Genomic DNA, 21261 nt, shown 5'->3' with positions numbered 1-21261 from the left:
TTAAATTATCTTAAAATTATGTGAAGAATCTCCTGTCTTCGTTTGTCGGTAGAGTTTCTGGACCCTGTATACTTAGTGTACTAATACGTACATATTATTATGACGATTAGAACTCTTTCAACTCTTTGAATCGTTGTATCAAAAACTGTGGCTCTTAGGAAAAAATGTATTAAGATTATTTTTATAGATAATTATCTGATCTACATTTTTTGTTAGAACTAATTTTATGATAAATCTACCGTTTCGCTGAGAATCGCTAAAAACCATATTTGGTGACCTTTGACCCCGCGTACATTTTTTAGCTCCGGTCGGATTTATGAGGACTTTTTAGATTTCATTTATGATGGTATTTTGAACAATCCTGCCAATTTTCAGCTTGATGGTAATTATTGTAACCTCACTCTTATTTTTGAGACTAACTAGACCGGTCTATTAAGTAAATGATAATTTCGTAGCAGCTTTTATTTCTTTGTTGATACATAGTTCGATTGTGAAAATTTCTTGTGAATATGTTTACTTATGCAATTAATATACATATGTATAGGAAACACGAATGTCTAATCTTTTTATTATTACTTTTTGCACGACCTCAAAAGCTTATTCCCAAAACTATCCATTTTTGATTTAAGTATACTGATTAACAGATAATTATAATTTCAGGTTTCTCTTGCAAAGATAACCAAACTGATGCAAGTAGCCTATTAACCAATCATGCTAGAAGGAATGTACATGCTGGGGAAGAATCTTTTGGATGTGAAGTTTGCACCAAACAGTTTTCAACGAAGGACAATCTAATAATACACATGAAATTGCATAGTGGTGAAGAACCATTTTCAATGAATGTGAAAATGAATGAAAAACCATTTGAATCTGAGATTTTCACCAAACATTTTTCAACGAAACCCCTTTTAAAATCTCATAGGAGAGTACATATTGGTGAAAAACGATTTAAATGTGAAATCTGCACCAAACAGTTTTCAACGAAACAACTGTTAAAAGTGCATTTAAGAGTGCATACTGGTGAAAAACCATTTGAATGTGATATTTGCACCAAACAGTTTTCGGCAAAGCACCATTTAAAAAATCATATGACAATGCATACTGGTGAAAAACTATTTCAGTGTGAAATTTGCACCACACAGTTTTCACTAAAGGGAAGTTTAACAAAACATATGAAATTGCATACTGGCGAAAAACCATTTGCTTGTGAAATTTGCACCAAACAATTTTCAACAAATGGTAGTTTAAAAACACATATGACAATGCATACTGATGAAAAACCATTTAAATGTGAAATTTGCACCAAACAGTTCTCAACGAAATATATTTCAAAATTACATATGAGAGTGCATACTGGTGAAAAACCGTTTGAATGTAAAATTTGCACCAAACAGTTTTCAACGAAACCATATTTAACATCGCATATGCGAGTACATACTGGTCAAAAACCATCTTTAATGACTGTGACATTTGCATGTGACATTTGCACCAAACAGTTTTCAGCAAAAAGTAGTTTAAAAACCCATATGAAAAGTCATACTGGGGAAAAACCGTTTGAATGTGAAATTTGCACCAAACAGTTTTCAACGAAACAACTTTTAAAAGTGCATTTAAGAGTGCATACTGGTGAAAAACCATTTGTTTGTGAAATTTGCACTAAACAGTTTTCAACAAATGGTATTTTAAAAAATCATATGACTATGCATACTGGTGAAAAACTATTTGAATGTGAAATTTGCACCACACAGTTTTCAATAAAGGGAAATTTAACAATACATATGAAATTGCATACTGGCGAAAAACCATTTGCTTGTGAATTTTGCACCAAACAATTTTCAACAAATGGTAGTTTAAAAAGACATATGACAATGCATACTGATGAAAAACCATTTACATGTGAAATTTGCAACAAACAGTTCTCAACGGAACATATTTTAAAATTACATATGAGAGTGCATACTGGTGAAAAACCATTTGAATGTGAAGGTTGCCCCAAACAGTTTTCAACAAAGGCACATTTAAAAAGGCATATGAGAGTGCATACAGGTGAAAAACCATTTTAATGTAAAATTTGCCCCTAACATTTTTCAACGAAACCATATTTAACATGGCAGATGCGAGTACATACTGGTGAAAAACTCAGTGTCGAAGCTTAAGAATAGACAAGGTAGACATTGTCTACCCAAATATAAAAATCCCCACAATATTTTTAGAAATGTCTTTAAAAATAATTAATATTAGCCAAACATACTAAAAGCCTGCACTATTGTTACAGAAAAATTAAAACTAAACTGAACAAATTCTAAACCTTTAGGACGAATAATCTTTAGTGTTTATAAAGACAATACTATATTTGTCTAGTGGGTATTACATTATCCTAAATTCAGGACCGATATTCAGGATACGATTTAGGACACTAAATTCAGTCAACGAAGCTAGCGATTACACGATCCTAAATTTAGGATCGTAAATTATAAAAGGCAGCACAAAGATAGGGTTTGAAAACCAAGTGTGAAAACCACAGGGGTTCGGTTTAAGTAGGTAAAACTTTTAAAAGCAGGTAAAAAAACAAAAGCTTTTCCTAATCAGATTTGAACAACCACTTGAGTGACGGACGTGTCGAGTGAATAATTACGTGTCGGTGACATGTTTATCGTTTTGGGTACAAAAGGTACAGATTGTACAGATTGGGTACAGGTATTGTACCAGATGTTCTCTGATTTTACACCCATCCGATTTTAGACGGCGCTGTAGCGTCGCCCCCGTACGAAATTATTCCGATTCGACTTTTTTGCACAAATTTACTCAAAAAGAGGTCCTTATATCATATCCACAGGGTGCTGGGAGGTGCCGAGGTCGGAACATTGTTTAAACATTTTTTTAAACAAATTCAAAAAATCAATTTTTCGCTTCGTATACTTTTTTTAGATTATATGGGTCGTTCTGGGCAAAAAAGGTCTCTTGTGATTTTTCTCTAAAATTAATTTTTGTCGAGTTATACGCAATTTAAAATTTGAAAAATGCGAAAATGGCCATTTTCAAGGCTTAATATTTTAATTAAAAATAATTATTATTATGAAAGTCAGAAAGTGACCAAATCAAAGTTTAAAACCTCTCCTTCTGAAGAAATGCCTGAAGAAATTTTGTCATTATTTTATTACAAAGCTATTATTTTTAATTATTAACAATTAGCGCTATATAATACTCATTTTTAATCGAGTTATTAAGCGTTGAAAATGGCTATTTCCACATTTTTCAAATTTTAAATCGCGTGTAAATAGACAACAATCAATTTTAGAGAAAAATCACAAGAGACTTTTTGTGCTCAGAATGACCCAAATTATCTAAAAAAAATTGTTCGAAGTGAAAAAACCTGTGGATTTGTTATAAGGGGACGTTCAAGTATTACGTAACGCAGGTTGGGGAGAGGGGAGGGCAAAAATCTTCAAAAATTGCGGTACGTAATACTTAAAGTTAAAGTTTGCGCAAAAAAAATATACTTAATAGGTTATTTGTATTTTATTTAAATATTAAACTAACTTTCTTACCTACCACTTTTAAAAAAAATTTATTAAAACAATACCAAAAATTAAAAAAAAAAGGAATATGAATCGTCTGGGGTTTCTCGATCTCCGGTCACACGCTCGACCACTGAGCTATATTCCCTTTGCTTTGACAGGTTACACAAGATTTCTCATACATACTGACACATTTAATAGACTAAGTGAAGTATACAAAAATACTTTAAAATATACTTATTATTATTATAAAATATCTTATTCCCGAGGAAGACAAATCCAAAGACACAAAAATTATAATAAATAATATATTTACTAAAAACACTAATATATCCTTTTAATTCAATTAATTCTTCAATTCTGTATCAAGAACTAATTCATCACGAGTGTCCATTGCCACTAAATATTACAGCTCTCCTTTCTTCCTCAGATAAAGCGGTACTAGATTCCATCATTAATTTTATCAGAAATTCAAAAATAGCGGTATAGTTTAGAAATAGACAATATGAAATCATTTAATGTAATTAAGAATTTACATGTTTTGTGGCAAATAGATTTTGTCTGATGCCAGGATCTCTCTCTCACACACACACACACACACACACACACACACACACACACACACACACACACACACACACACACACACACACACACACATACATATCTTGAAAGATTAGCAACGAACTACATACTGTCTGTGTGCGATGCGCCCGGTATTAGACAATTTCACTCCCCATCGTAAAGAAGTATAACTTCAAAAATCTAATCGAAATAATTTCGCTAACCGGGGAGACGATACAGCCTATATCGCTAATTGTTAATATGTAATTAAAAATAACAGCTTCGTAATAAAATAATGACTAAAGTTTCTTCAGGATCTTGAAAGAGGGGGTTTTAATCTGTGATTTGGTCACTTTTTACTTTCATAATAATTTTTAATCAAGTTATTAAGCCTTAAAAATAGCCATTTTTGCATTTTTCAAATATTAAATAGCGTATATCTCGACAATAATCAATTTTAGAGAAAAATGACTAGAAACCTTTTTTGCTCAGAATGACTCAAGGTATCAAAAAAATTTGTTCGAAATGAAACAATTATTTTTGTGAATTTGTATAGAAAAATTGTTTAAACAATTTTTCGACCACTGCACCGCCTGGCACCCTGTGGATTTGTTATATGGACCTGTTTGTGAGAAAGTTTGTGCAAAAGAATCGAGTCGGAATAATTTCGCTAACGGGGGCGACGTTATAATCTCAACTATTTAGCCATTTAGGATGTCGAAAACCATCCTAATTAGGATGCTAACTGTCTAAATGCGATTACACTATCCTGAATTCAGGACGTTCTAAATATCGGACACTAAATTTAGGAAGATGTAATAACCTCTATATCAGGGGTGGCCAAGCAGCTTGATAGTTCGAGCCATTTTTCAAAATTTGAAATTTTTTGCGAGCCGCAATTAAACAATTATCTAAAAAGTGTATAAAAGGTATTAAATTTTTTTCTTACCGTTTGGATTTCACGAATTTTAAAGTGAAATAAAATGGTTCACGTCGTTGTTTCAAATATGCAAATAATTCTATAAGCAGCCTTTACTAATTCAGGATACTTCGATTCTTCATCATCCTTCCAACTTTTTCTGGGATGGCCTATTGATCTTCTATCAAAATACACCGTCTTTAACACTATGCACTCCTCTGATCTACCACATGACCTGCCCATCTTATCTTAGCTTTTGTATGTCTGACGATGCATGTTTTCATAATCACGCTCCTGTCAATTCATCTCTTTGATGACCAAATATCATTCTGAGGAGTTTGCTTTCAAATACCAGCAGCTTATTTATTTCCCAGTAGCTTATTTATTTAATTTGTGACAACATAGCCGATCTTCAACAACTTGTCACTATAGTCGGAGAATACAGTAAGTGAATGGGATTAGAGTGTAATACCAAAAAGATCAAATTCGTGATCATCTCCGGAAACATGGATGCACTTTGAAACTCCACCATAACACTGCATACCAAGTCCATTGAAAAAGTGAGCAAATTTAAATATCGGACAGGGAAGTAAAAGGTCGCATTGAGCAAGCTCGACAAGCTTTCGTAAAATTCAGGAAGGTACTGACCTGTTCAGAGTTCGATCTCAACTGGGACTAAGGTTTACTAAGTGCTACGTATGGTCGGTGCTGCTATATGGCTTAGAGGCCTGGACACTCAAAACGAGGCATATAAACAGATTAGAAGCTTTCGAAATGTGGCTTTATCGCCGTATCCTAAAGATACCGTGGACAGTGAAAGTCACAAATGTAGATGTCATTAAAAGAGTCAGCCAAGAATGCCAACTTTTCGAAACCATCAAGAAAAGGAAAACTGTGTATCAAGGTCGCACCATGCGAAATGAAAGATACCAGTTCCTCCAACTTATAATCGAGGGTAAAGTTTAAGGCAAGAGAGGAATGGAACGCAAGAAAATGTCCTGGCTCCGAAACATAAGGCAATGTACAGGTATTAACGACAATAAATCTTTGATACATTTTGCAAGAAACAGAGAGTTAATGAAAAATGCTATCGCTAACATCCATTACTGGATATGCATCTGAAGAAGATTTATTTCCCACTGATGTAAAGTCCAAGTTTCACTTCCATATTTACCAATTGGGCGAATCATTGGCTGTATAGTCTGAATTTAGATTGTTTTTTAGCAGCTTAGATCTTAGTAATAATGATAGGGAGCATAATGCTCTCTTCCAAGCAGCTATCCTTGCTAAGACCTCTTTTTATAATGTGATTGTCATCTGTGATTACCGTTCCTAGATATTTAAACTCATTTACTACTTCGAAGTTGTGGTCATTAATAGTTATGTTCTGCCTAACTCTTGATCTTAGATTTTTGGTTACTAGCATGTATTTCGTGTTATCTTTATTAATTCGAAGGCCCAGACTACCTGAGAGGTGTGAAAACACCTCTCTCACTTCTCTTGTAGAATGATTGACTGGACCTATATCATCAGCAAAGGCCAACAATAGTTTTGATCCTCGATTTGCAAATCCTCCTGTCAGCTCAGATGATATTTTACTTATTAGATATTCTAAGGCCAAACTGAATAGCAACAGTGATAAAGGGTCTCCTTGGCCAAGACCTGATGTTACGCTTAGTCTTTTATATTTGTTGCCACATTAAAAAAAATTAAAAGTAATTCAGGGACATTTATTGAGAGCCACAAATAATCCTTCAAAGAGCCACATGTGGCTCGCGAGCCACAGTTTGGCCACCCCTGCTCTATATCTTTGAACCGATAAACGCGTGGATCTCTCACAGTCCGACCGAGTCCGAATGGTTGATGATCGCGAAATTTATGTTCAGAAGAGACAAACTGATTTGTCTATCACAGCCACAGCGGACCAAATTAAATCGTTGATATGTGTCGCGCGGGTTTTCAACAATATTTAGCACTTATTTGATTTGTTTAGTTGTCTCGGTCGGAAAGGGATTTAAGAGCGTTCAAGTTCAATATCAATAGATCTATTTTCTTAATTTTCTTTTTTAAATACTTTATCATGGATTCAGTTGATTTCGACGCCGTCGTGTTTTTAAAAGAGAACCTATTTTCACATCACAGACCACCTCTATTTGATTTTACAGTCAAAAATTTCTGGCGATGTAGGCTTATGTGTCGAAGAAATACATAAACTGACACAAAATATTAACAATCTGAGAAATGACCAAAGAATTGAAATATGCGTAAATGAGTGCACCAAACAAACAACTCTTGATGTTAACACAGTAAAAACTTTTAAAAGAATAGGTTTTGAAATACTGGATACAATCTGTAGGTATGCAATTACAACAAATATTCGAAGATACCCATTTACTCTCATTTGTCAACTTACTAAACAAAAACAGTTTCGTAAATTATAATAAACAATTTCCAAAAAATCTCTTAGTTGTTCTAGATAAAGTAGGTATATCTTTTTATATGAGAAAATTAGAAAACGAGTTGATTGTAATTTATTCAGATGAACAAAAACATTTATGCCCGGTTGCACCAACAGATCTTAAGCTTAAGTCGAGAATATCATAAGAATTAATATAATATAATTATAATATATTACAATAAGAATACCATAATATAATAATAGATATAATTGATAATAAGGTAAGAATCTAAAATTATTCTAAATTAGTCTAAGACAGACGACAGTGCTCCCGATAAAAATAGTTCGTCAAAATTCAGCAGAAACTAGTGAGTAAGCATTGCAAAAAGCATAATAACCTCTCAAACAATTAATAAACAACGACAAAAACATTCCGATAAGAGGTGAAGTTCCGTCGAAAATAAAAGCGACGTTGCCGGCTATTGAAAAATTTCTGCAATAAAGCCGAATCATTAATACGAAAATCTATATCTGAGTAAAACTCCAAAGTGCTGAGAAGGGTTGACGCTCCGCCAAGTCGATTGGGCTGACCCCCTTACCGCGGTACAATGGAGCAAATATCAGAAAAATTAGAGAGAATGGATGAAAGAAATGTAAGAATCGAAAGCAAAATAGATAAAATGCAAGTAGACCTGGATAAAGTAAATAAAGAAAACGAGCAGTTGAAAGCAGATAACCAAGCAATGAGAACTAAAATCACGGAACAAGAAGTTAGAATCGAATTACTGGAACGACAAGCCAGAAGAAAAAACATAATAATACAGGGGGTCGAAGAAAACCAAACAGAAAGCGAACAAGAGATGATAAATAAGATAAAGGGGATAATGGAAAAAATCGACGTACAAACAAACCTAGATGAAGAACTGGTAGAGATGAGAAGAATAGGTAGACAAGGTGATCCCCAAAATGTACCCAGACCCATCTTATTAGAAATGAAAAAGGAAGCTACGAGAATGGAAATTCTGAAGGCTGCTAAAAACCTAATAGTCTAAGAGCTGGGAGCGGATTTTGTGCGTGATAAGTAATATGGAAAAACTATACGGGGATATGTTAAATTAGTTGTGTACATGACTTTCACCAACGGCCGGAAACCAGAGTTGGGGCCGAGGGTAGTTATAAGGGGTCAAAGTCGCGGATTTTATTATTTTTTTTTTATGACGATTATGATCGAGATAGTGCACCAAAATTTGGGAATAAGTAGGTCATGACGTACCTAAGTAAAATCTCTAGGGGCTCAACGCTGCGTGGCAGACAAAGGGGTGGGAGTAGGGGTGAATATAAAAAATATAAGGGTTTTTTGCGACGTTCGTGATTGAGATAGTGCACCAAAATTTGGGTATAAGTAGACCATGACATAAATAATTAAAATCCCCAGAGCCGGAAACCAGAATGGGGAAGGAAGGTAGTTATAAGGGGTCAAAGTTCCGTTTTTTATTATTTTTTTTTTGTGACGCTCATGATCGAGATAGCGCGCCAAAGTTTGGGAATAAGTAGGTCATGACGTAACTAAGTAAGATCTCTAGGAGTGGAATGCTGCGTGGCCGACAAAGGGGTGGGGCAGGGTTGAATATAAAAAATGTAAGGGTTTTTTGCGACGTTCGTGATTGAGATAGTGCACCAAAATTTGGGAATAAGTAGACCATGACATAACTAAGTAATATCCCCAGAGACGGAAACCAGAGTGGCGGACGAGGGTAGTTATAAGGGGTAAAAGCCGCGGTTTTCATTATTTTTTTTGTGGCGCTCATGATGGAGATAGTGCACCAAAATTTGGGAATAAGCAGATCATAACATTACTAAGTAAAATCTCCAGGGGCAGAACGCTGCGTGGGGGACAAATGTTGTGCCGGGTCACAAAAAAATAATACACACTGCGACTTTGACCCCTTAAAACTACCCTCATCCCCAACTCTGGTTTCCGGTTCTGGGGATTTTACTTTGCTAAGTCATGGTCTACTTATTGCCAAATTTTGGTGCACTATCTCAATCTAGCACGTCGCAAAAAACCCCTTATATTTTTTATATTCACACCTACCCCCACCCCTTTATCGGCCAAGCAGCGTTCCACCCCTGGCTACTTATTCCCAAATTTTGGTGCAATATCTCGATCATGAGCGTCAAAAAAAAAATAATAAAAACGGCGATTTTGACCCCTTAACTACCCTCATGCCCAACTCTGGTTTCCGGCTCTGAGGATTTTACTTAGTTATGTCATGGTCTACTTATTTCCAAATTTTGGTGCACTCTCTCAATCACGAACGTCGCAAAAAACCCCTTATATTTTTTGTATTCACCCCTGCCCCACCCCTTTGTCGGCCACGCAGCGTGCCACCCCTGGAGATTTTACTTAGTTACGTCATGACCTACTTATTCCCAAATTTTGGTGCACTCTCTCGATCATGAGCGTCACAAAAAAAAATAATAAAAACAGCGACTTTGATCCCTTATAACTACCCTTATCCCCAACTCTGGTTTCCGGCTCTGGGGATTTTACTTAGTAATGTCATGATCTACTTACTCCCAAATTTTAGTCCACTATCGCAATCACGAACATCGCAAAAAACCCTTTATATTTTTTATATTCACCCCTACCCCCACCCCTTTGTCGGCCACGCAGCGTTCCGCCCCTAGAGATTTTTTTTAGTTACGTCATGACCTACTTATTCCCAAATTTTGGTGCACTATCTCGATCATAAGCGTCATAAAAAAAATAATAAAATCCGCGACTTTGACCCCTTATAACTACCCTCGGCCCCAGCTCTGGTTTCCGGCCGTTGGGAAAGTCATGTACACAACTAATTCAACATATCCCCGGATAGTTTTTCCATATTACTTATCACGCACAAAATCCGCTTCTATCTCTCCGACTATAAGAGGAACTAAAATATATATCAATGAGGACTTCCCGAAAAAAATACTACAAGAAAGGAAGCATCTTCTCCAGCACATGAAAATGGTACGCCAGGAAGGACACACAGCCGCCCTAAAATACAACAAATTATGGATAAATGGTGAACTGTTCTCACTGGAGCAACTAGAAGGCATGGATGTAAATTACTGGAAGAAACCTGAAGAGTAACGCTAGGACAATAAACGACAGATCCCCCCTATCTGATGATATAGATCCACGCGGAAAATTGATAAAAATGACGTCAAAAAACTAGCAGAACATATAACAAAAGACGGCGACAGTATAACGGAGCTGGCAATGAATACGGACATGAAAATATTTTGTAAGAAAAGACGCAAAAACAAAACAAACAAAAATAAAATAAAAGACAAAAACAGGAAAATAAGAATAGGAACGTGGAACATCAAAACACTTCTAAGACCAGGCAAAATAGAAGAGTTGGCAAAAGAAATGACAAAATACAGGATGGGAATACTAGCGCTACAAGAAATAAGGTGGGCAGGAGAAGGGATGATCGATAGAAGAAACCACACAATGTACTACGCAGGAGAAAGCAAACAGGGTCGCAATGGAACCGCCTTTCTAGTTAGTAATAGCGTAAGAGACAAGATTATTAACTTTAAAGCGGTTGATGGAAGAATATTATATATAAGAATGAAAAATAAACAAGCAAATTTAACATTTGTTAATATATATGCACCTACAGAGAATGCTCCCGAAGAAGAAAAGAATGAATTATATGAGAAACTTGAAGAATTGTACGAAGAACTACCAAAGAACGACATACTAATCCTGTTAGGAGACTTTAACGCACAGATAGGGAAAGAAGACACGAACAGAGAAATCGCAGGAAAAGAAACGATCCATCAAGATACGAACAACAATGGCAGGAGAATATGTAATCTAGCAGCAGCAACCAATACTTTTATTATTAGCACCTAATTCAAGCACAAAAAAGAGCACAAAGTAACGTGGCTAATACCTGGAACGACAGACGGAAACCAAATAGACCACATCCTAATTTCAAAAAATGAAGAACAATTGTACAGAATGTGAGGTCCTACAGGGGAGCCAATGCTGATTCGGATCACATTTTGGTGATAGGCGACATGAAATTGAAGATACTTAAAGACAAAAACGACAGAAAGAAAATAAAGAGGTGGAATAGGTCAAAACTAAACACAGATAATGCAAACAGAAAATTCTGCACTAAGTTGGAAGAAAAACTACTAGTCCTAAAACCATCGGACATAGATGAAACATGGCAAGACATAAAAGATAGTATTTTAACAGCAGCAGAGGAGACGATAGGACTAATGAAAGACAATAAAAGAAAAGATTGGTACGATGAAGAATGCGAGCAAGCTAGTAAAGGCAAGGACCAAGCAAGACACAGGTGGTTGGCCACAGGGAAACAAGAAGATCTCCTACACTATAAAGAGAAAAAGAAAGAGTCAGACAAATGTTGCAGAACTAAAAAGAAGAAATGGATTGAAGACTTACTGCTGGAACTCGAAGCTAATAGTAACGATAATGCAAGACTATATAAACACGTAAAAGCACAGAATAAGAAAAAGATACCGGCAAATATTGGAAAAAAGGAATGGGAAACACACTATAGAGAATTGTTTAAAAAGATAGGCGATGCTGAAAATGCAGAAAATGAAGAACAAACAGAAAATAGGAATGAAGAACAATCAGAGCCTCCCTCATACAACGAAGCATTGGCGACAATAAACAGACTAAAGACAAGGAAAGCAGCAGGACCAGACGACATTATAAATGAGTTCTTCAAGAAAGGAGGAGAGGAACTAGCCCACAGAATCCACAAGCTGATAGAACGAATATGGGAAGAAGAACGCATGCCGAACGACTGGAATTGCGGTCTGATAACACCAATCCCTAAAAAAGGTGACAAGACGAAATGCACTAACTACAGGGGAATCACGCTGTTAAATACAATGTACAAAATATTAACTAATTTGATCAGACAAAGAGTAGAAAAAGAAACTAGAACAAAAATAGGTGAATACCAGCATGGATTCAGGTAAGTCAACAATAGATGCAATACACATTGTAACGCAAATCGTCGAAAAAAGTTACGAGCATGGAATAGATCTACATATACTGTTTATTGACTACAAGCAAGCTTTTGACAGTGTAATAAGGGAGGAGCTAATTAATGATATGAAGCAACTAGGCATTCAAGAAAAACTAGTAAGTCTCACGAAAATGACGATGAAGGAATCCAAAGCACGAATCTTAACAAGGGAAGGCCCGTCAGATGAAGTACAAATGGAGGTAGGTGTCAGACAGGGAGACTCCCTATCAGCAACATTATTTAACATTGCCATAGAGGGTGCAGTAAGAGCAGCCAAAATTAGGGGAATAATTATCGTATCTTCAGCCCAACTGATAGCGTATGCAGACGATATTGCACTGGTTACTAGAGATTTAAAAACCATGCAGAATATAATATTAATACTAGATAAAGAAGCAAAGAGAGGGCTAGTAATAAACCAAAGCAAAACGAAATACCTCAAGTGCTCAAGAGAGAATACGAACATCGAGAAAGAAATTAAGCTTGGAGCATATACATTTGAAAGAGTACACCGTTTCAAATATTTGGGAGTGATGGTGAATGGCAGAAATGATAGAACGGATGAAATAAATGAACGCATCCTACTGGGTAATAAAACCTATTGGAACCAGGGCCCCGTAACCGGGCGTGCAACGCGTGCGGCGCACGCGGGCGTAACCCCGAAGGGGCGCCAAACCGAAGGTTTGGTAAATAAAAAATATTTATTTTAAATGAGATAATCATTTTTTATACACAATTTTAATTATTTCATGAACAGCTAGAGAAATCTCAAAAATCAAATATTGTCTTATTACTGAAAAAATAATTATTCCCATCCTGAAATGTTGAAGTTACTCCGTCAAAAATATATTACATTTTTTTGTTCTTACCTAATTTTTTTCTTTGAAGTAGATTGAATTACGCTTGGCATACCTACCATCCAATCGATTTTATGTTGTAAACTAAAGCGACACTCAAAATAGCCAAATAAACATCAAATCACACTCCTTTACGAGTAGAAACATAAATTAACACCCATGAAATGCAACGCAGTTTTACTCCAACAAAAACACAACTTGCTGGATCAAGCAGTTTTACTCGTATAAAGTGAATCTTTTACTCGAATTTATGATAATTACGAATTATGATTATGTATTTGACTTGAGTATCTTTTCCCTTCTCGTCTATGCCTTTATTAGGCACAAACATTATTTACTGTTAGTGGTGAACGGGTGGCTCCCTGCAGTGAAAGGTTTAAAATTTTATTTTTATATTGGTGTTAATAATTATTACCTACGACTACTGATTTTAAACTTTTGTTTTCGTGTAATATTGAATATTGGACAATCTTTTTTATTTGTTGTTATTTTAAGTGGTGTGAAAATTAAATTAATTGTGAAAATGGTAAATATCATAATCATTGCATAGAATAATAATAATTCATTTTAAATAGTTATAATCGGGTTTCCTCTAATAAAATCCACAATTTACAATTTATTTTGAAAAAAAAAAAAGAAAATAATTAAGACATTGTGTCTGCGTAACTTGAAACCATATATGGGAAACTTTTTTGTTATTAATTTTACGGAAAAAATGTATTCTTCATAAAATGCTTTGCATAGTCTAAAAACTAAAATGGAACCAAATATAAAATTGTGTCAATCTTATGAGTATCAAAAATATGAGTTTCGATCAAGAGTACCTTATATTTCACAATATCGAAAATTATTATTATGAAAAGTTGTTTGGAATTAATTAAAAACTATGTTTTAATATGCAATTACACCCTTTTAATTGAATTTTTTTCTCAAATTACAGATACCTAACGCCATTTTCATTTAGTAAAAAGTTCTTTCTAAAAAGCTTTGCATGGTCTAAAATCTAAGATGCAACCATCAAATCATATCAAATTTTTTTAATTTTATATGAGATATATGTAAAAAAATATGAGTTCCGATCAAAAGTAAAGTGCCTTTCTAGATCACAATATTTGAGGCCTTGTGTTTAGAACACAAGGGGTATAAAGTGGCAAGTTTTGAGAAAACAATGTTCAAGTAGGTAATTTTTTTGTTTTTTTGCCAATTTTGCCAAAATTGACAAAATTACTAACTATTTCGTAATTATTAACTATTTAATAATTATTTTTTTGCCAATTTTACCAAATTTTCAAAATTACTAAAATCACTAGCCAGTTGTGTCTGAGTTTAGCGAACCGACTATAGGAACTACTTAGCATGTTTTCAATGACATGTCATTTTTGATCATTTTATTGTTAGTTTATGTAGAAAGTTTGTTTGCGCTGGAGCGATGACATCAAAAGAGTCGCAGGACCAATGTGGAAACGCCTCACACACAACAGAGATGAATGGCGAGAAATGGGACAGACCTTTATTCGACATTTCAAATAGAAAAAAAAAACGTACTCTGCTCTTGGCCGAAATTCATATTTTTTGACATACCTCGTATAAGATTCATAAAATTTGATATTATTTGATGGTTGCATTCTGTGTTCTAGACAATGCAGAACTTTTTATGAAGAATAACTTTTTCTCGTAAAATTAATAATAAAACAGTTTCCCATATGGTTCCTAGTTATGTAGACACCCTGTATAAAATTTGTTATGTCCTAGTTATGTTTGAAAACTTTAAGATGACAAAATATTATTGTTTATTTACTTAAATGTTTATTTTTAATTTAACATGCAGTGTGCTTCATCAATGTTGCAACAAAATTTAAGGGGAAAGGCGCAAAACGTCGCCTGTCAAAATTTTCAATGCGTTTTAAATGTATTCATTTTTTTTCGAATCCTGAGAAAACTCATAAGCATTTTTAAAAAATTTAAACGCACAATGAAGGATAACGTTATTGCCAAGGGTCGACAGTCCCTTAAAATAAATAAAAAGTTTCTTTTGAATTAAATATTTGCAATTATTAAAAATCACACTAAATTTTCTCTTTTATTTTCACCCCTGTAACTTATTAAAATAAACATATTGAAGTTTTCGGCCTCAGTAGTAATGTAGCCTTTCATTCTGGGTTTAAATTTTTCAAAAATATTTATTAGTTTTATATGTATAGTATATTTAAAGGGCGCTAAAATATGCCCCGCACGCGGGCGCCAATCAGCCTTGCGGGGGCCCTGATTGGAACTACCAAAAATTCTTGAAAGAAAAACACATTAGTAAGACAACCAAATTAAAAATTTACAAGACTGCAATCAGACCAGTGATCACCTATGGTGCAGAGACGATGTGCCTAGCACAAAAAGATGAAATGAGATTAGAAATCTTAGAGAGAAAGATAATTCGGCGAATAATGGGACGGGTGAAGATAAGTGCAGGCGAATGTAGAAGATTAACAAATGAAGAAATTAAAGAAGTCATCCAGGGCGAAGACATAATCAAGTTCGTGAAGGCGCAGAGGCTCAGGTGGCTGGGACACACAGAAAGAGCTAACCCAGACTCTACGCTAAAGCGAATAACTGGCTGGAGACCAACAACAAAGAGACCAAAGGGAAGACCCACAACAAGATGGAGAGATCAAGTCTTAGGAGACATAAAGAAGCTGAGAATCTACAATTGGAAGGAGCTTTGTAAGGATCGGAAAGAATGGAGGAAAGTTGTAGACAAAGCCAAGTCACACACGCTGCTATAATAATAAAAAACAACAGCGGACTGATTCTCCGCAACAAATGAATCAGAGAGCCCAAAAGGGCGGCAAACACTCCGCCAGGAGTGAATAAGCCATGATGATATTCGAAGATACCCATTTACTCTCATTTGTCAACTTACTAAACAAAAACAGTTTCGTAAATTATAATAAACAATTTCCAAAAAATTTCTTAGTTGTTCTAGATAAAGTAGGTATGTCTTTTTATATGAGAAAATTAGAAAACGAGTTGATTGTAATTTATTCAGATGAACAAAAACATTTATGCCCGGTTGCACCAACAGATCTTAAGCTTAAGTCGAGAATATCATAAGAATTAATATAATATAATTATAATATATTACAATAAGAATACCATAATATAATAATAGATATAATTGATAATAAGGTAAGAATCTAAAATTATGTTGCAACGTAAGTGATACCCAAGGAGGCCCTATCTATAAGTAGAACTTAGCTAAGCTGTAGCTTAAGATCTGTTGGTGCAACCAGGCATTAGAACCTTACCAACTTTTTTTCATAAATTTTTGACAACGATAATATATAAAAAAAATTAATATTTATTGTTTAATATAGCGAATAAACATTATAGTTAAGTTTATTTATTGTTTTAAAAAATGTGTCCATGTTTTTGTTGTGTTTACTTGTTTATGAAAATAAAATATTTAAAAAATATTCTATTTTATTTTCCACACTCCTGAAATAAGGATTACTCCTTTAAAATTGCCTACCCAAAATTTTTCATCAAGCATCGCCACTGGAAAATCTATCTTTAATGACTGACATTTGCATGTGACATTTGCACCAGTTTTCAACAAAAACTAGTTTAAAAACACATACAGTAGGAAAAATTAAAGAATACCCACGAACGAACATATAAAACACGCTGTATTTTCCTGTCACCGTGTCACACAAAAAATTGGCCAGCGCAAGTACATGTAATAATTATTGTTACATGTACTTGCACTGGACAATTTTCTTGGTGACACGGTGACAGGAAAATACAGCGTGTTTTATATGTTCGTTCATGGGTATTCTTTCATTTTTCCGACTGTATGACAATTCATACTGGTGAAAAACCGTTTGAATGTGAAATTTGGGTTTTCAAGGAAACAAGCTTTAAAATGGCATATGGCAGTGCATACTGGTGAAAAACCATTTAAATGTAACCTTTGTAGAAAGCAGTTTTCAATGAAGGCTAATTTAAAAGTACATATCAAGTTGCATACTGGTGAAAAGCCATTTGAATATGAAATTTGCGCCAAACAATTTTCATCAATGTGGAATTTAAACGCACATATGACAGTGAAAAACCATTTGAATGTAAAATTTGCACCAAGCAGTTTTCACCGAAACCATTTTTAAAATCACATATGAGAGTGCATACTGGTAAAAAACCCTTTAACCCTTAATATCCTCAATTTTAATTTCTTGGCAAAATTTTATTTTTTTTATTTCGATGTATACCGGAGTAGGTTTTAAAATAAAATACATACACTTTTTTTCTTAATTATTTTGGATGTCCTAGAAAATTGCCGTAACATATATGTAACCAAGGCCGGTTCTAGGGTTTTGAGCGCCCCGGGCAAAATAAAATTGGGCGCCCTTTCATACAAAAATATACCTACAAATTTACTACAAATATAAAAAAATAGCAGAATAGGCAAAAAAAAATCAAAATTTCATTATAAGGAACTATGTAAAAATATATTTATTTAAAAAATAGTACACTAGTTTTTATTTATAACTGATCCAACATATGACATAGCATAAGCAAGTTTAAACGACGAAGGAGCGAGCTAAAAGATAAAGATAAATGCTCATTGTGGACAAGCAGAAAACAATGTGTATAATGTTGTACAATACCAAAAAAGATTTTGATTGTGCGGAAAGCTACATCCCAATGACATTGAAGGGGTGGCATCCATATGGCATAAAAAGAGCACAACGATATTCTTTGCAAAACAAAGGTGTACAAGCAACGAGCTTGTACACCTTTATTTTTTTCATTCATGTTAGAGTCACTGGCTTATCCTTGGCCTTACAATCATCTAAATTCAATTAAAAATCATTCATTAATTTTTTATTACTTATCTCTTATAATGTGTAGGACTATGATTCGATACTTAGAACCAAACTATAGGAAGCAATGGGAAACATCGATATTCCACGAATATTAATAAGAGCAGTAAAAGCAGTCTTCAAGAATAACAAAGTAGCTATCAAAATGGATAATAGAATATGCAGTCCATTTAGACAATACAGTGAAAACTGCTTCAATCCTTAGTAATATGCAAGGTGTTTCTAAATAAGTGCGACAAAGTTTAAGGTCAAATGGTTTAAATGAAAAAAATAATGACAATTTCTATACAGTGCTAGTCAAAAGTCCGTGCCCCCCCCCTCGTATCTTTTGAACGGATATACCTATAATAGTGAAATTTGGATGGAGGAAATAAACGGATGTAAGCTTCTTAACTAGACATGACAGGTGACGTAATAGTGACAGATGACGTTACAGAGCCACTGTGACCGATAATTTTAAATGGGACCTTATGGCAAGCGATACCTCGTTTGAAAGGTATTCAAAATACCTATTTAGTCATACTAATTTTTTTTGAGTTTAAGCTAATTTTGATGAATAAATGAAATAAATATAAAATTGAAATTTCGCATTTAATTAATAAAAATTCCAAATTCCGCATATAATTACTTGTCAAATAGGTTGACGTTGACGTAAAAACTACTAGAGAATTGAAATACGTCAACCTTTTTGACAAAAAAACCATAGGCGGACATTTGAATTTTTATTAATTAAATGCGAAACTAAAATATTATATTCATTTAATTTATTCACCAAAATCAAAATCAACCAAAACCCAATAAAATTAGTATGACTGAATAGGTATTTAGAATACCTTTCAAACGAGGTGTCACTTGCCATAAGGTCCCATTTAAAATTATCGGTATCATTGGCTCTGTAACGTCATCTGTCACTATTACGTCATCTGTCGTGACTAGTTAAGAAGGTCACGTTCGTTTATTTCCTCCCTCCAAATTTCACTATTATAGGTATAACCGTTAAAAAGATACGAGGGGGGGTACGGACTTTTGACTAGCACTGTATAGGGGAGTGCAATTAGAACGAAAAGATACAATGTTTCGGAAAAAATCAAATAAGTTTATATTTTTCTAAAACTTTTTTTGTTAGTTTATAAATATGTTAAAGTAAAAAGTTCTACTCCCAAATTTCGCCGCTAATTTTTTATTAATTGTTTAAACAATAACAATTGTTTTGTATAAATAATGTTAAGAATATGGGTGAATTCAACATTTTATTTTGATAAAAAATGTTTTTATTTTAGTTTTGATTATGCTGAACCCGAATCTGACATTACAATTTGCAAATTCAAAATGGCGGATATTTTCCTAAAAATCCTTAAAAAGCAGTTGTAAAATCCGAATTTTTTTTATAAAACGTGTTTGTTTACATATATGTGGATATTTTTGAGAGGTTGCTGAACCTGAATCAAATTTTGATAATTTAAATTATAAAATGGCAGATCCAAAATGGCGGATAACTTAAAAAATAGATGTAAAATCATAATTTCTTTACAAAATGTATTTATTTCTACATATATTTATTTTTAAGAGCTTTGATAAACCTAACTTAAATGTTAACATTATAAACTATAAAATGGCGGATCCAAAATGCGGATTTTCTAAAAAGAACATTTTTCTAAAACATTTATTGTCTTTATTTTTATCAGGTCGTTGAATCTGAATTAAAGATTAAAAATTTCAATTTCAAAATGGCGGATCCAAAATGGCGGATATTTAAATGAAAAACAAGTAGAATTCAATCAAACAAATATGGAATTTCATTCTTATAAAAAAGATAAACAAATAATTTTCACAATAATATTAAAAATTAAAATGTATTAGAAAGAATGAACAAATTATTTAAAATCTATCTCTTCAATATTCAAAAAATTGTTGCAATGGGATCATAAATAAAAAAGTTATTCTTAGTAAAAAGCTCTGCATATTCTAAAACTTTAAATGCAATCATAAAATATCAATTTTTATCAATTTTGTACAAGATATGTCAATAAATAAAAATTTCAGTTAGGAGTAAAATACCTATATTTTTCATAATACTGAACATTGTTATTATGGAAAGTTGTTCAGAATTAAAAACGATGTGTCAATATGCAATTACACTCTTCTAATCGAAATATTGTGAACTGTAAAGGTACATATTTATTGCGCGAAATATAATTTTTTTACATACCTCGTATAATATTGATAAAATATAATATTTTATATTTGCATATTAAGTATTAGACCATGCACAGCTATTTATGAGGAATAACTTTCTTCATAAAATTAATAATAAATCAGTTAGCATAAACAATAAGTGAAAATTTAATGATGTATATCTAAGTATAATTAATTTGAAACAATATTAAAAAAAACAAATTTTTGATTACAAGGATATAATTACATATTGGAACAGTTTTTAATTCCAAACAACTTTTTTTTATAAAAATTTTCGATATTGTGAAATATAAAGGTACTTTACTCTTGAGAGAAATTCATATTTTTTGACATACCTCGTACAAAATTAACAAAATTTGATATTTGATGTTATATGTTATATATCTTATGTTATATACGATGCAGAGTATTTTATAAAGAATACCTTTTTTTCGTAAAACTGATATTAAAAAAGTTACCAATAGGTTCCAAGTTACGCAGACATACTGTATAAGAGCTAAAAAAAATTTTTTGTTGAACATTTATTATTGTTGAAGCTTATTATTAAATATATTTTAGGTAAGTTTTACAGAAAAAAGTTTTGATCACTCTGTATATACATTTTTTCAGCTGGTAATTTTCGGTTTTTGTATTACATTTTTGTTATCTTTCTTAGCTTTCTCAAAAAGAAATTATTTATTTCATTTTTAAACTAAAATAATTTAGTGTTTTTTTAAAGATTACATCCTAAGCTTTAAAAAAATATCAATAAAATTGTATTAGATTTATTCAAACTTGAGTAATACCGTCTTAAAGGGTACCCCGTCAAAATAGCCCCGTCAAAAAAGCTCCGACAAAATAGCCCCGACATAATATCCCGCACA

At 33.3% G+C, this 21261-nt stretch overlaps 1 protein-coding gene across 3 annotated transcripts in view; it reads left to right on the top strand.

Annotated features, from left to right (window-relative positions):
- The window catches only part of LOC126892624 (zinc finger protein OZF-like), a 151450-nt gene that overhangs the window by 112255 nt on the left and 17934 nt on the right, over positions 1-21261 (top strand). The window contains exon 2 of one of the 3 annotated variants that reach the window (XM_050662239.1): positions 661-2307. The exons of the other annotated variants lie outside the window; for them this stretch is intronic. Within the exon in view, the coding sequence (XP_050518196.1) occupies positions 661-2063 (1403 nt within the window). The 3' untranslated portion in view covers positions 2064-2307. Of the gene's footprint in view, positions 1-660; positions 2308-21261 lie in introns of those variants that run through there. 3 annotated transcript variants of the gene reach the window in all.

This window comes from Diabrotica virgifera, chromosome 9 (assembly GCF_917563875.1).
Source record: "Diabrotica virgifera virgifera chromosome 9, PGI_DIABVI_V3a".
Classification (NCBI taxonomy): domain Eukaryota; kingdom Metazoa; phylum Arthropoda; class Insecta; order Coleoptera; family Chrysomelidae; genus Diabrotica; species Diabrotica virgifera.
Note: the sequence above shows the minus strand (reverse complement) of the source record. Positions and strands in the feature narration are given on the sequence as shown.